Source organism: Parambassis ranga, chromosome 3 (assembly GCF_900634625.1).
Source record: "Parambassis ranga chromosome 3, fParRan2.1, whole genome shotgun sequence".
In the NCBI taxonomy this organism is placed as follows: domain Eukaryota; kingdom Metazoa; phylum Chordata; class Actinopteri; family Ambassidae; genus Parambassis; species Parambassis ranga.
Genome location: NC_041024.1, coordinates 24,909,463 through 24,924,627, shown reverse-complemented (window position 1 = coordinate 24,924,627; position 15,165 = coordinate 24,909,463). Strand labels below are relative to the sequence as shown.

The 15,165-nt window shown below is 42.1% G+C and overlaps 1 protein-coding gene across 4 annotated transcripts in view; it reads right to left on the bottom strand.

Annotated features, from left to right (window-relative positions):
• cemip (cell migration inducing hyaluronidase 1) overlaps positions 1-15,165 on the bottom strand; it is a 145,220-nt gene that overhangs the window by 68,581 nt on the left and 61,474 nt on the right. For all 4 annotated transcript variants that reach the window (XM_028402658.1, XM_028402657.1, XM_028402659.1 and 1 more), the window contains one exon: positions 1,256-1,440. In XM_028402658.1, coding sequence (XP_028258459.1) covers positions 1,256-1,310 — 55 coding nt within the window. In that variant the 5' untranslated portion in view covers positions 1,311-1,440. The remainder of the gene's footprint in view (positions 1-1,255; positions 1,441-15,165) is intronic.

Genomic DNA, 15,165 nt, shown 5'->3' with positions numbered 1-15,165 from the left:
ATAAAACCTGTGGTGTGAGCTGCATTTATCATACATGTCTATACAGATGTCATTTTTAACACTATATTTTATTATTATTCTTAGAATCCTGAATAAAGACAACAATAAGTCCTGCTCAAGGTTTCTCCCTGTTAAAAGGGAGTTTTTTTGCTGATACCACCATCATTACATGTGTTTTTTTAGTGCTGACATCTGATTGCCTTTCCTGATTGCAGTTGATTTTTGCTACAGTGAAATTAACTTTTTAATTTTAGCCTGTTAGCCTGGCCAGCCATAATCTTTCACAGCCACTTCCACTTTGTACAAACACTATTGATCAACTGGAACCTTTTATATAAATGTGGTGGACTTTATGTGATGACTTTGTTTATTTTTTCAATGTATTTGCAGAATTGCTAATAACAGTTTGGATTGGATTCTTTATCTGTTGATAATGATGTTAGGACTACTCCAATCAAAGTTCAAAGTCCATAAACTAATTTACAGAACAAAAATAGACAGCTATCAAAATGAATTACTTGGGTGACAGTTGGTAGTTGTTAGATTGGCTTTTTCAGATGATTGGTTGAAAATAAAAAGTAATAATGAGAATGATGTGCATCATACAAGGTAGAGTATAATATCATAGAAACGACTTTGACTGGTCACTCCTTTAATGGTTGGTCCTAGACAGCTGCAAGCAAATGATAGACATGATCTTAGCACTAGTTTACGGGAACACAAATTAGTAAATATACCAGTGCAACTGAGATTATTTAATCACTACATTTACTATGTATTTATAAGTAAAATAAATGTACTTACTTCAAGTAACAAACCAGCAGCCATTTGTACACACACACACAACTTTCAACTCTAAGTGGAACTACATGTGCCTAACATTAACAAGCCAGCCAAGAGCACACGCTTTCCAACAGATAGCAAGATTCTCCTCTGCTAGCAGATGCTATAGCCTCCCCTGACCACAGCAGAAACTGGAGTCGGAGTTGAGCTCATCCCAAAAAGAATCCAATGCCCAAAGCTGTAAATCCCACATCACTCAAAACTTTACATTTTTTTAAATCAAGACCTGAATATGTTAAAGCTTCAGAGGCGTCAGTTTAATACAAAAAGCTGAATGTCCAGCTATAATAATTTTCACTGAAGCATCAGTAAAATCTAAACATTGACTGTTATGCTCTTTGTACTATTACATTTTTGTGTCACTGTCAAGAGTTCTTAGCTCACAAGATAAAAAATAACACCCTTGACTCACCTGCTTGGATGCTGGGCAGCAGCAGAGCCGCCAGAAACATGATGCACGTCTTCATCTCTCTCCGCCCGCTGCTGACCAACTTCACACCTTCCTTCAAAGGCTACTTCAGACCTCCCAGTGGGCTTCAGAGGGGGGGCTTCAGAGTATGAAGTGCCAAGTTCACAGAGGGAGGCCACCAAAGGCACCTACAACATCACATTGAAATGCAGAGGACTCAGTAAGACATGTACAAATAGGCTATTCTAAAGCACCCCCTGTAGTGCAAGCATGGCAGGGAGTCTGTTGGATTTCAGGACAGCCATGTCACACTCTGGAGGGGATCCAGTTTGAATTGCTGGTTTAAGTTAGTGGAGACATTATGATAATAAATTCTAAGGATATATATATATATAAAGCTTCATGGCCCAATATACCAATATTTCTATATATATTCTCCTTATTAAGTACATCAGTGTAATCAGTTGCAGCTTTGTCATAGATGCTTACATCAAGTGTTATTGTAGTGTTCTTTTACCACTACGTGCCACTGCTATCATTGCAATTGGCACCTTTGATAACATGATGATGTTATTATCAATCTGATAATATATTTATGTGTTCTCTGTCAACACACAAAACCATTTCCACTGCAGGAAGCAGCTTGGCTGTTTCCCATATTGTCTATATTCAGACAGATAATTGTGACATCAACAGAGTGTCCAAAACATGTCAGTAAAAGTCTGAAAAGTCTTCCTGCAACTAGTACACAAGACAGTCTGAATTTTGCATTATGAACTACTCACTCACAGTAAGGTCTTTCCATTGTTTACTGCAGATTAATTAATGAAAAGGTAGCTCCAGTGAGTGGAGATACTGTACACCCACTTTTGCATGACCTCCAGTAAATTGGCTGAAACACTATAAACTGCGCAGAATCTCATTGCCGCCTTTGATTAGAGTTAATTAACTCATGCTGCTAGCCCAGTGACAGATTATAGGTATAAAGAAACACTGTAATAATTAATCATCACTTATTTTTATCATGTAATTAGCTTAGTGTTTGACTACTAGTCACAGAATTAGTGGAGTTTCTCGCACACCACTCCACTATTTACTGTATGCTCTGATGCACTACTGCTGACTTAATAAGCCTTCAGGCTGTGTGTTTGCTATCTCAGCTTCTCACCAGCACACGTTATCTCTGTCCAGATGCTTGTGTTTATCATCAAAAGCGTGTGCATATGCTGTGACTGTCTGTGTGTGTGCATTCTCACAGGTCACAGCTGTATAATAATCTCTAGTAAACATTTCTCATAGGTAATCTCCTCTGCATATTAGCATCATCTTGTCTAGCAGATAAATCCCTGAGCTACAGCGGCAACAAAAAGAAAATGAAAGACTGAAAATAAGACTTGTGATTGTGGCAGTTACTGTAGACTTAATGACTTGAGCAGTGGAATTGCCAAGTAGAAATGGCTGTGTTTATTCAATCTGGTATCTAATGTTCCTTTTAAAGAGGAACCATGCTGGTGGTACAGCTGTTTTGGTCCTGCAGCACCCAGGAATAATGACTACTTTCATTTCATTTCGGAGAGAAGATGATTACTGTGATTGCATTTTATACAGCAATATTTTGTACAGAGCAGATTGTAAACAATTCCAGATTAAATTATCAATAAACATATTTCTTGTACAGTTTATTGAAACTAAATGAAATTGTGGATGGCTGAGATTGGAGAAATTGAATCACTGTGTCCCATGTACAGTGGATGCTAATGCTAACGGTCAGTTAAACTGGAGCCCTTTTCCAACCTTGGTATCAGGTATGCATAATATCAGCAAATTGAGTAAGAATCTTCTAAAGTTATTTTGCATGCTATTAGCATGCATTTGAAGTGTTTCATACATCATTTCTCACCACTTCAGTTTCCGCTGACACTCAAAAAGAGCACAGCTTTTTTATAAAATGGATGTGAATGCACGTTTGAAGACAAACCTTTACCTAACTTACCAGTAGTAATACCTAACACTGACAGCAAGTGATAATGAAAGTTTACTGCAATGCATTTTAATGTTGTTTCATGACTACAACAGTTTTTTCTACGAAAAAGCCATTCAATGTGTTGTTTCATGAGAGCTCATACCATTTTATCAAGACTATTGTCTTTTAATGCCTAACCCCAACCATGAGTGGAAAAAGAGGTGGACATGACATGACATGTCACAATCATCATGTACACACACACATACACACACACAAAGGCAAAACAAGGTGTCATTGGGGGACAGATTCTGGCAACTTCTGGGTTAAAGTCTGCTGCAGGTTTGAGAAATCCACCACACCTCCTACCTCCTGGCTATACTTTAGCATCTTTATAGCACTGGAAACATGCCTGTGATTTGTGTATACCAAAACAAACTCAACAGATTATATTATGATTGAATTATGTCACAGGCTCTGTTATACTGTGTTGAAACAACATGTACTGGAGTTGTGCCAATGTAAGAATCCCCTGCTAGAAGCTAGTGTCCCTTGCCATGCTATGCCTTGATCTTACTGTAGTAAATAAAAATTTGCCAAATATGAACTAAACATGCTAAATATGTCTAACCCGTTTATGGCTGTTAAAGCAAAAGTTATAAAGGGATACTTCAATGTGTGACAATAAACTTTTCCTAGAAGAGAAGAAGCATGTTCTTATCACAGAGGTCATAGTTATGATGTGTATTTTTAGCAAATGAAACACTGTGCATTGGGAAAAGGAGATAGATATTGTAGCGAGGATACTTATATTGGAGCTTGACCAGAATTTTAATGGACACTATGGCCAAGTCAAACATTTGCTAATATTGATTAGTTGCATTGGAGTCAAGATGTCAAGATGAGACACTTCCTGTCACTTTAAAGAAACAACAACCTCTAGAACTGAGCAATCATTGAAGTGCCAATAACTGCAGCTCCCCTAGTGTCCACTTAGGGCTTGTGGTAAAATAATAATACACAAGACTCAGTCATGTTTCCTAATGAATGAATGATGGCAAACCTCATTATCTATACTTCAGTTCACTGAGGATAAACCTATGCAATATATAAACTTCTGTTGTTGCCAAAAAAGCTGCACATTTTCCAAAATAATGATGATTTTGTACACTGATGGGACCATTCATGTTGACTATTACAAACATTAACTGCATTGATTACATTTATATGTGTGACTGTGAGATATAAATTCTCCAAATTCCTAGAGGATCCAGATTGACTCGAACATCTGGTGGTGTGGAAGCAAATATGAGAGTGATTACAGAGCTGTTCAAAGTAGCCTGTAGCCTGTATTCCCACTGATGCGTTATGAGTGTGACTGTCTCATGAGAGGGCTCACATGTTGTCTTCCCAGGGCCAAAGGGCTCCTGACTTGGCAGTAAAAACTGGTGCAGCATGTGTTTCTGGCTAACAGAAACACATGCAATGCAACCTCAGAGGAATACACAACACTTCTGATCAGTATTATAAAACACAGAACACCTAACATCAGAAGTGAAAACAAAAAAACAACCAAATCTACCAAGTCAATTGAAGAGAAAATGGAAAAAGCTTTTCTCTGTCCTAAACACAATTGAGTTTAGAGGAACACTTTAAAATATGACAACTGTTGGTGCCAGAAAAAGCATATCAGTGTGATTCACAAGCAATAAAGGATGAGATGTGAAGCCAAATCCTGCAGTTCCTCTAGTGGCCACTTGAGGCTGGCTCAAAATGCATGTCAATCCCCAAAGACCTCACAACCAATCAGAGGAACAAAGCTAGTGATGTGGGCAGAGCAACAATAGTGGAGGAGTCATATTTTGCGATTCTGTAATAGTGAGTTGTCGATTTAGTAGGTCTGGTTGTCATGGTGATAGGGAATGTTTGTGTCATGTGGGCGTAGGTGGTGACAGCCGGAACCCACTCACCTGCACAGAGGTAGGAGGAGAGAGGGAAGCTAGGTGGCCACATGCCACTGCATGCCTTAAACGTTTGCACGTTTCATCCCTGCTGTTTTTCATCTCATGTTGTGTCTCATGTCTATATATAAAATATCATCAAGATGAGGATGGACCCAGTGTCTTTTCTACAAATCACAATGCATCACTTTCCATTTGTGACGGATGTTTCTGATTTTAGATGAAATATTTGTTGTGCTGCCATGTGACTCAAGGGTGGTGAAAACATGTTACATTGATTCACAGAGACAAAGACAAAGTCCATCACACTCACAGACAATAGTGAAAGAATGTGAAGTTTTTTTTCATTTGCCAATCAAGTGCATTCTCACTGTCATACAGATCACATGTGTGAGCTACAGGAGGAGCTATTTAAGTCAAGCATTCATGCATTATTAATAATAAAAGCTTGTTCTGTCTTGAATCTGAAATACTGAGCGTTCAAATTGTTTTTCAGGAGGATGCTGCGCTGGCAGTCACCCAGTGTTGATGATTTCTCAGTGGACCCGTTAACATGATGTGAAGCAGCCAGCTGCAAAGTTCCAGCAGCCAGGAGCATTCATGTGTTTATGTCTCAACTACATAGGAGTTTATGTGTGACTCTATATACAGGATGACTACCCAAATAATTCTGGAACAAACAGAAGCATTCAGTCAGGGTGGTCTCACTCCAGTGCGTGGTCAGGAGTGAGAGGTCCAGTGAGAGGTCATATAGTCTATAAAGCTGACGGTTGCACCGTGTCAGTTTTTAACATGAACAGAACCACTGAAGTCTATTGTCTAATAGACTGAGCTGTAACAATCTGCCAAGCAACCAGGTCAAACAGGCAAGAAGTCAGATGCCAGATCAGCAGAGAGATTCTGGTAGGTTTTCAAAATAAAATACCACAAATTGAAAAATACATTTACAAAATACAAAAAAGTCATTAACTCCTAATTTTATTGCTGTAGACTGTTACTGTGTTCATAGTGACTTACTATGCTGTCTAACACCAGAAACAAAACTATATATATAAATGAGAAAAGCTTTATCAGATATTTCTGGCTTCATTACAATAAATGTTTGACACAGAGAGTGTGAGAAAAGGAAACCAATGTACAAAGGTGGCAGAGCAATTCTCCTTGCTACTGCACCTTTCACAGCCTTTTTTATTGTCTATTACAAGCTTATATAGTAGCTGCAGTCCAACACATGCACTGTGTACAAACATGGAGTCTATGGTCTGGACAGGCAGTGCTTTCAAGCACTGCTTCTGAAACACAGACCTGAAGTCGCCTTGAAGAAACAAAAATGACACTGGAACCAAAATGCAGCTCAGCATAACAGCAACAGTTTGGACTCCAGCCTTGGATTGACACGTTTAATCTGCCAGACATACGACTATACACACACCTGTGGCCAATTTAGAGACCCCAGGTAATGTGCACGTGTTTGGTACGTTGGTACCTGGTAAGAAAAAAAACATACAAACTCCACACAAAAGGCCCCAGCCAGATTCAACCCAGTCACCTTGATGTGACACAGCAGTGCTAAGCACCACCATTCTTTCTGTATATGTAAATATACAAATAGTATGAGTCAAAAGAAATGGTGAATGTTTTTCATTTTTCCTAATAGAGCTGTGAAAACAGTCATGTTTGGGCAAGTAAGGGGGATTTCAAGAAAAAAAGAAACACTCATATTTTAATAATAACTGTCAAAGAATTCAGATTAAAATTCCACCCTCAGTCTGTAAATGTATGCACACACTCAATTCAATTTAATATTATTTATATAGTGCTTTTTACAATCAGAATTGTCTCAAGGCGCTTTACATAAACCCAGTGGCAAGGAAAAACTCCCTTTTAACAAGAAGAAACCTTGAGCAGGACCCGGCTCACAAGGGAGAACCTTCCTGCTGACAGTCGGCCGGGTAGAGGAGAAGAAGTCATTGTTTCATGTATTTAATAAGGAAGAAAAGATGTTACCAAAAGTATCAGTTCACTTTCCCTGCATTCACAGCTAGCTTTGCTTAGCAACCTTCATTTTACACTCTGAATTGAATGTCAACACCTGTTATTGCATTTTCCGTCATCTCTCTTACTGTAGGTGCAGATAGCAGAATGCAGGTTCCAGGTTATTATGGGCCAAGTCTGTCAAAGCAGAGTATGGATGAGAACTTAAATGTTAAATGGGCTTTTGTTTTGACAGGCAAAAAATGTCATGTATTTTGATATTTCTATGAGGAGAGTGAGATTACAGGAAACATCAGGGATGAACTCTCTGCAGTCAGAGTAGATTGCAGCCTTTCATCACAGCATTGCCTTTTCTGTGGTGGACAATATCTGCCCACCAGGACTTCCACATCCAGTCCACCCAGCAGGGTGCTCACACCGCAGGCGGGAAGAACCTCTAATTTCCATCTCAAGCTTTTCACTTTTGGCCTCAAACGACAGATTACACACATGCATGTGCACGTACATCTTAAAAAGTTGGCATATCTATTGATATTATATTCCAAACAGGGCATTTCTTCATTATAACTACGGTTGCAGAAACACGTTTGGTCAGATTTATGTCAGAGGCAGTGCAGAGCGGAAGCCATACGGTGGCTTATGTGCTTCCAGGCCCGCCTGCTTATTGGACATTTTATGAGCTCAGAGCGACTGTAAAATACAAACACAAGCTGGCACTTCTCTGAGAACACTCGCATACACTTCCTAAAAAAATGAACTTCTGAGAGAAACCACGGAACCTCACTCTCTGCCACACATAGAGTACCGCAATCTCCCTCACACACACACACAGATGCACATTTAACAATATGTTCACTGAGGGTGGAGGACGTGTTCATTTGTTTTTATGACTTCCACAGTAACAAAAGCTTCCAATTAATCTCTTGCAGGAGCAAGCATTAAGTCCATGAATAGTTTGTAATAATATACCTCAGGACAAAGTTTTGGGTGGAGCTGCATTAGCAGCTGCTCTGTTTGAGGTGTAGCTAAACATCAGCCAGATGGAGTAGAAGAAAAAAATCTGCTGACTTCATATGCTTACGTTTCAAAGTATATTTTTGTCTGAATAAATCCCTGTCTCGTCTACAGAGGGCCAATCCCATTACTTCCTCAGGGATGACGAGCTTTTGTAAGCTTCCCCTGCATTCCTTTTAGTGCAAAAGTCTGACATCCAAGCTGACTGCAAGTACTTTGAGCTGTCCAAAAAAAAAAGAACATTTCTTATGTTTTTACATTTTAATTTTTACAGTAAAACCACCTCTTCTGCAGCCACCACCAGCTCCAATGTACTGGTTTAAGGTGCACAAAAATACTGAGACCAAGGAACACCTTTGGAACCAGAGGTGCCTCTAGAGTCTGTTGGGGCCCTAAATTCACTACTGTAACCACTGTTCATCCCAATTATGTTGTAACACCAACAAAACCTTTCATATTCATTCCCTTTTGTTGGCATTAGAAATGTACAACACTTCAGGTGAGGTGTCCTTAAGGAGGCCTCTGACTGTCATTGTAAACTTGGTGCACTGATACTGCTGTAGTTTGTTGGCCTCCGAGGGCCCTCACGCTGGCCAGGGGCCCCACACAGCCGTCCGCTTTGCCTGCTGGCAAGCAGCACCTCTGCCAGGAGGTGTTTTTAAACAACCTATCAGGAAGGTTGGACCTCGATTTATGTGACAACTCATAAGAAGTTAGATGCTAATTAATTGTTAGCATTTTTTAACTAATGGAGCTAATGCAATACATCCGGTACATCCAGTAGCTTCCGGCGCGGCCTCGCGGTAGCAGCCAGCCAGAGAAGCTCCGCACACCGCGGGTGTATTAAGTTGTTTTTCGTAATTTATTCCTACTCTAAACACTCTACTTCGTACTAAATAGAAGTATAAGCGGTCAGGCACAGGTCTTTTTCGGACTTTCTTCATGGTCTTCATCGCTTTTGGAGCACTTTTATCATGCCGCGTCTCGGCCGTGACGGAAACACGCCAGGGCTCCATTGTTTACACCAGGGATCAGCTGATGAATCTCCAGCACAGCGGGATGTATGGCCAGCGACACGAAATCCCCAAAGAACTAAGAAGGTAACAACGCGGAAGCAGAGGGGGCAAAAGAAGACAGCTGAGGAAAAGAAGATACAAGCCGTATCTTCCTTCCATCGTCATGGGTAATGTTAGATCACTGGGTAATAAGATGGAAGAGTTAACATCTCTCACAAAGAGCGAGTGTGTGTTTCGTGAGGCGTCTGTAATGTGCTTTACAGAGACGTGGCTGCACGCAAACATACCGGACTCTACCGTGAGTTTAGCCGGCTTTCAGTTGGTACGGGCGGACAGGAACTGCACCGAGAGCGGCAGGAAGAAAGGAGGGGGACTTGCGCTCTACGTGAACAATCGGTGGTGCAGCCCTGGACACATTACGGTAAAGGAGCGTGTGTGCAGCCCGGACATTGAACTGCTAGCGGTGAGTCTACGTCCATATTATTTGCCCAGAGAGTTCTCTCACGCCATTGTACTCGTTGTTTACATTGCTCCCTCGGCTGAGGCGTCGCGGGCTACTGACGTCATCAGCTCTGTGACCGCGAGGCTTCAGACCCAGCACCCTAATGCCTTCATAGCGATTTCTGGCGATTTTAACCATGTTAATCTGAAATCAACTCTGCCCACTTTCAAGCAGTTTGTGGACTGTAAAACAAGAGAAAATAAAACTCTAGATTTACTGTATGCTAATGTTAAAGAGGCATACAGCTCCATAGCTCTCCCTCCCTTGGGCAGATCAGACCATAGCCTAGTCCACCTCAAACCCCAGTATATACCAGCAGTACAGCGGCAGCCGGTGACCACCAAAACTGTACGGAGGTGGACACCGGAAGCCCTGGAGACCCTGCAGGGATGTTTTGAGGTGACTGACTGGGATGTGTTCTGTGACACTCACGGTGAGGATGTAGACACACTCACAGACTGTATCACATAATATGTTAATTTTTGTACAGATTCTCTAATCCCCACCAGGTCAATACGCTGCTTTCCAAACAATAAACCATGGGTGACAAAGGACATCAAGGCATCACTCAACAGAAAGAAGACAGCCTTCTTGAGTGGAGACAGAGAGGAGATGAGGAGGGCCCAGGCAGAGGTGAAGGAGAAGATTGGAGAGGGCAAGGAGAGCTACAGGAGGAAGCTGGAGAGCCAACTTGCCCGGAACAACTTGAGGGAGGTATGGAGTGGCATGCGAACCATCACCGGCCACAATAGGATCTCCGACCAGCTGATGGATGGAGATCTGCAGGAGGCCAACCAGCTGAACCAGTTTTTCAACAGGTTTGATAGTCCACTCCCTGACCACCCTCCCCCTCCCTGTGATGCACCATTAACACCTGTCTATAACAACAATGTACAGTGGGGAAAAAAAGTATTTAGTCAGCCACCAATTGTGCAAGTTCTCCCACTTAAAAAGATGAGAGAGGCCTGTAATTTTCATCATATGTATACCTGAACTATGAGAGACAAAATAAGAAAAGAAAATGTAGAAAATCACATTGTAGGATTTTTAATGAATTAATTGGTAAATTCCTCAGTAAAAGAAGTATTTGGTCACCTACAAACAAGCAAGATTTCTGGCTCTCACAGACCTGTAACTTTTTCTTTAAGAGGCTCCTCTGTCCTCCACTCGTTACCTGTATTAATGGCATCTGTTTGGAGTCTTTATCAGTATAAAAGACACCTGTCCACACACTCCAAACTCCACTATGGCCAAGACCAAAGAGCTGTCAAAGGACACCAGAAACAAAATTGTAGACCTGCACCAGACTGGGAAGACTGAATCTGCAATAGGTAAGCAGCTTGGTGTGAAGAAATCAACTGTGGGAGCAATTATTTGAAAATGGAAGACATACAAGACCACTGATAATCTCCCTCGATCTGGGGCTCCACGCAAGATCTCACCCCGTGGGGTCAAAATGATCACCAGAACTGTGAGCAAAAATCCCAGAACCACACGGGGGGACCTAGTGAATGACCTCCGGAGAGCTGGGACCAAAGTAACAAAAGCTACCATCAGTAACACACTGCGCCGCCAGGGACTCAAATCCTGCAGTGCCAGACGTGTCCCCCTGCTTAAACCAGTACATATCCAGGCCCGTTTGAAGTTTGCTAGAGAGCATTTGGATGATCCAGAAGAGGATTGGGAGAATGTCATATGGTCAGATGAAACCAAAATAGAACTTTTTGGTAAAAACTCAACTTGTCGTGTTTGGAGGAGAAAGAATGCTGAGTTGCATCCGAAGAACACCATACCTACTGTGAAGCATGGGGGTGGAAACATCATGCTTTGGGGCTGTTTTTCTCCAAAGGGACCTGGACGACTGATCCGTGTAAATGAAAGAATGAATGGGGCCATGTATCGTGAGATTTTGAGTGAAAACCTCCTTCCATCAGCAAGAGCATTGAAGATGAAACGTGGCTGGGTCTTTCAACATGTTACCCAGCGTCAGCCCCAAAACATTACTGCTCTAGAGGAGATCTGCATGGAGGAATGGGCCAAAATACCAGCAAAAGTGTGTGAAAACCTTGTGAAGACTTACAGAAAACGTTTGACCTCTGTCATTGCCAACAAAGGGTATATAACAAAGTATTGAGATGACATTTTGTTATTGACCAAATACTTATTTTCCACCATAATTTGCAAATAAATTCTTTAAAAATCCTACAATGTGATTTTCTGGATTTTTGTTTCTCATTTTGTCTCTCATAGTTGAGGTATACCTGTGATGAAAATTACAGGGCTCTCTCATCTTTTTAAATAGGAGAACTTGCACAATTGGTGGCTGACTAAATACTTTTTTTCCCCACTGTACCTCCTCCCCCTCCCCCTCCCCCTAACCATACTAACCAGTTTCACCTCCCCATCAATAACTTCACCCTGCCCCCCTTACCCCACCTTCCATTAACAACCCCCCACCCTCCCCATCAGATCTCTCTCTCTGCTCTTCTGTGTCCACAGTTACCATCACCACAGAAGATGTGAGGAGGGAGTTCAGTCGCCTACGACCGGGAAAAGCTGCAGGACCGGACGGACTCAGCCCCAGAGTACTCAGGGACTGCGCCACACAGCTGTGTGGGGTCTTCCAGCACATCTTCTCCCTGAGTCTGAGCCTGATGACTGTCCCTGCCCTGTGGAAGACAACATGCCTTGTTCCTGTGCCCAAGACCAAACATCCAAGCACACACAGCGACTACAGACCAGTTGCTCTGACTTCACATGTGATGAAGTCTCTGGAGAGGCTGGTCCTGAAACACTTGCGTGCTGTTGTGGAACCATCGCTGGACCCCCTGCAGTTTGCTTACCAGCCCCGTATTGGAGTGGAGGACGCCATCATCTACCTGCTGCACAGAGCACACACCTACTTGGAGGAGGCAGGTAACACTGTTAGAATCATGTTCTTTGATTTTTCCAGTGTGTTTAACACCGTGCAGCCTGCCCTTTTGAATAGGAAGCTCCTGGACATGCAGGTAAAGACCCCACTGGTCACCTGGATCACTAACTATCTTACAGGTTGACCACAATTTGTGAGGCTGAGGAACACCGTCTCGGACACGATAGTGAGCTGCACGGGGGCACCCCAGGGCACGGTACTGTCTCCATTCCTGTTCACACTCAGAAGTTCTCGGATGACTCTGCCATTGTGGGCTGTACCACCAGAGGTCGGGAGGCGGAGTATATGAGTGTGGTGGACAGCTTTGTGGAGTGGTGCGGACAGAACCACCTGCAGCTGAATGACACAAAGACAAGAGAGCTGGTGGTGGACTTCAGGAAGCACCAGACACTCCCATACCCGGTCAGCATCAAGGGTACCAACGTGGACATTGTGGACAGCTACAAATACCTGGGTGTCCACATTGACCACAAACTGGACTGGTCCACAAACGCAGAGGCAATATACAGGAAGGGACAGAGTCGCCTTTATCTACTGAGGAGACTCAGGTCCTTTAACGTCTGCCAGACCATGCTGCAGATGTTTTACCACTCGGTGGTCTCCAGCGTCATCTTCTACGCTGTAGTGTGCTGGGGCAGCAGGATGAAGACGGCCGACACCAACAGACTCAACAAGCTCATTAGGAAGGCTGGCTCGGTGCTGGGAGTGGAGCTGGAGTCTGTGGTGGAGGTGACGGAGAGGAGGATACTGAGGAAAATCCTCAGTATTCGTAACAACACGTCTCACCCCCTGCACGACACACTGCTGTCCTACAGGAGCACATTCAGCGGTAGACTGAGACTACCGAGGAGCAGCACAGAACGCCACAGGAGGTCCTTCCTGCCAGTGGCCATCAGACTGTATAACTCCTCCCCTTTCTGTAGGGAGAAGAGCTAGATGATCATGTCAGGCATCACTGTCATTCCCTCCACTTGTCTATATTATGTTTACTTAGCACCTTACATCTCCATATTTGTATCCATGTATCATATATTGTGCTCATACTGCGTACTGTACTCTTTTTTTGGATTATAGTGACACTTATACTTATACTCTGTACTTAACTGCATTTATGGTGACTTGATACCTCTGGCACAAGAATTTCCTTCGGGATTAATAAAGTTTTATCTTATCTTATCTTATCTTATCTTATCTTATCTTATCTTATCTTATCTTATCTTATCTTATCTTATCTTATCTTATCTTATCTTATCTTATCCTCATGAATCACATACCCAAGAATGGACACATGTTTACATTTATGCTGGATGGCAGAATGGCCCAATGCCTTTTGGCCAAAGGACTGATGACCCTGCTGCTGCAGAAAGTTTCAGGAATTTAGGGTACATGAGAAAGCTACTTCAGTAAAAGATGTAACAGCTTTATTATACCTCTGGCCTCAGATCTATTAAAAGTAAGCATGCGGCCTAGACCATTTCCTCATATAATCCCACTTTGCAACATAACGTGTGCCACTATAGTCTGCCCTCAGTCTAACAAGAATGAAATAAGACATGAGTCAGTGTTCATGTATCATTTTGAAATGATCAAACTACAACGTGTTGATGATGAGCTGCATGATCTCTGCTTGCTGTGAGTACCAGAGCTCTACACTTTCATTACGCCTGATGTCAGGAGGCCAGGAGAGTAGTGTGTAAGGAAGAAGAATTGGTACCCAAGTAATTTTGCTCCATTCTATGAAGAGTTGACTTGAACTGTTTATATCTGGGAAAATGCTAAATGAGTCAGTTTGCCTGCATGACGTGAGACACAAGGAGAGAGGCATGCAGGCACAGTGACACATGCGTGAGACGTTTCTTACTTTACTCTTACATTTCCTTTTTCACATACAGTTGGATATTTAAAATCAAAATCAAATTGTCTACTTATTTTGTGAAACTGTCCGATTTGTTACATGCACATATACACAAACTTTCATTCACTTCAATTAAAGTTGTCAGCATTAAGAGGTGGGACCCATGACCAGGAAAACCAGGTGTGCGTCCACCGATGCATTGTTATTTTATTTTGGTGATATGCCTGATGACCTTGACCTCTAATTCCACTACAGGGATTAATAACGTTAATCTTAATCTTCACAGTTAGGGTTAGACACTAAATCTTAAAAACACAACTGGTTAAGATTTGCCATTAAAAACATAGTAAAGTTGTAGGTTGTCATGACAATATGATCGTAGATGATGTAGAAATAGTAGTGCCACCTGTCATGACAACAAAAGAATAATTCCTGTCACTGTGCATCAAACAGTTAATCTGAATTTTGATGACTATTTCACATTTTGGAATCAGACTGGGCTGTAAAAACACCTAGTTAAGGTTTGGTGTAAAAAAAAAACAAACAGGGTGAGGCTTAGGCAAAGAGTTACGTTTGAGGTCACATTTTTATAATATCTAACAAGGCAAAACTTCATTCTGCTGCCGCCTTTTTCAGTGAGGTTCTCTTGGCTGTCTAATGTTAGTGAACTGTGCT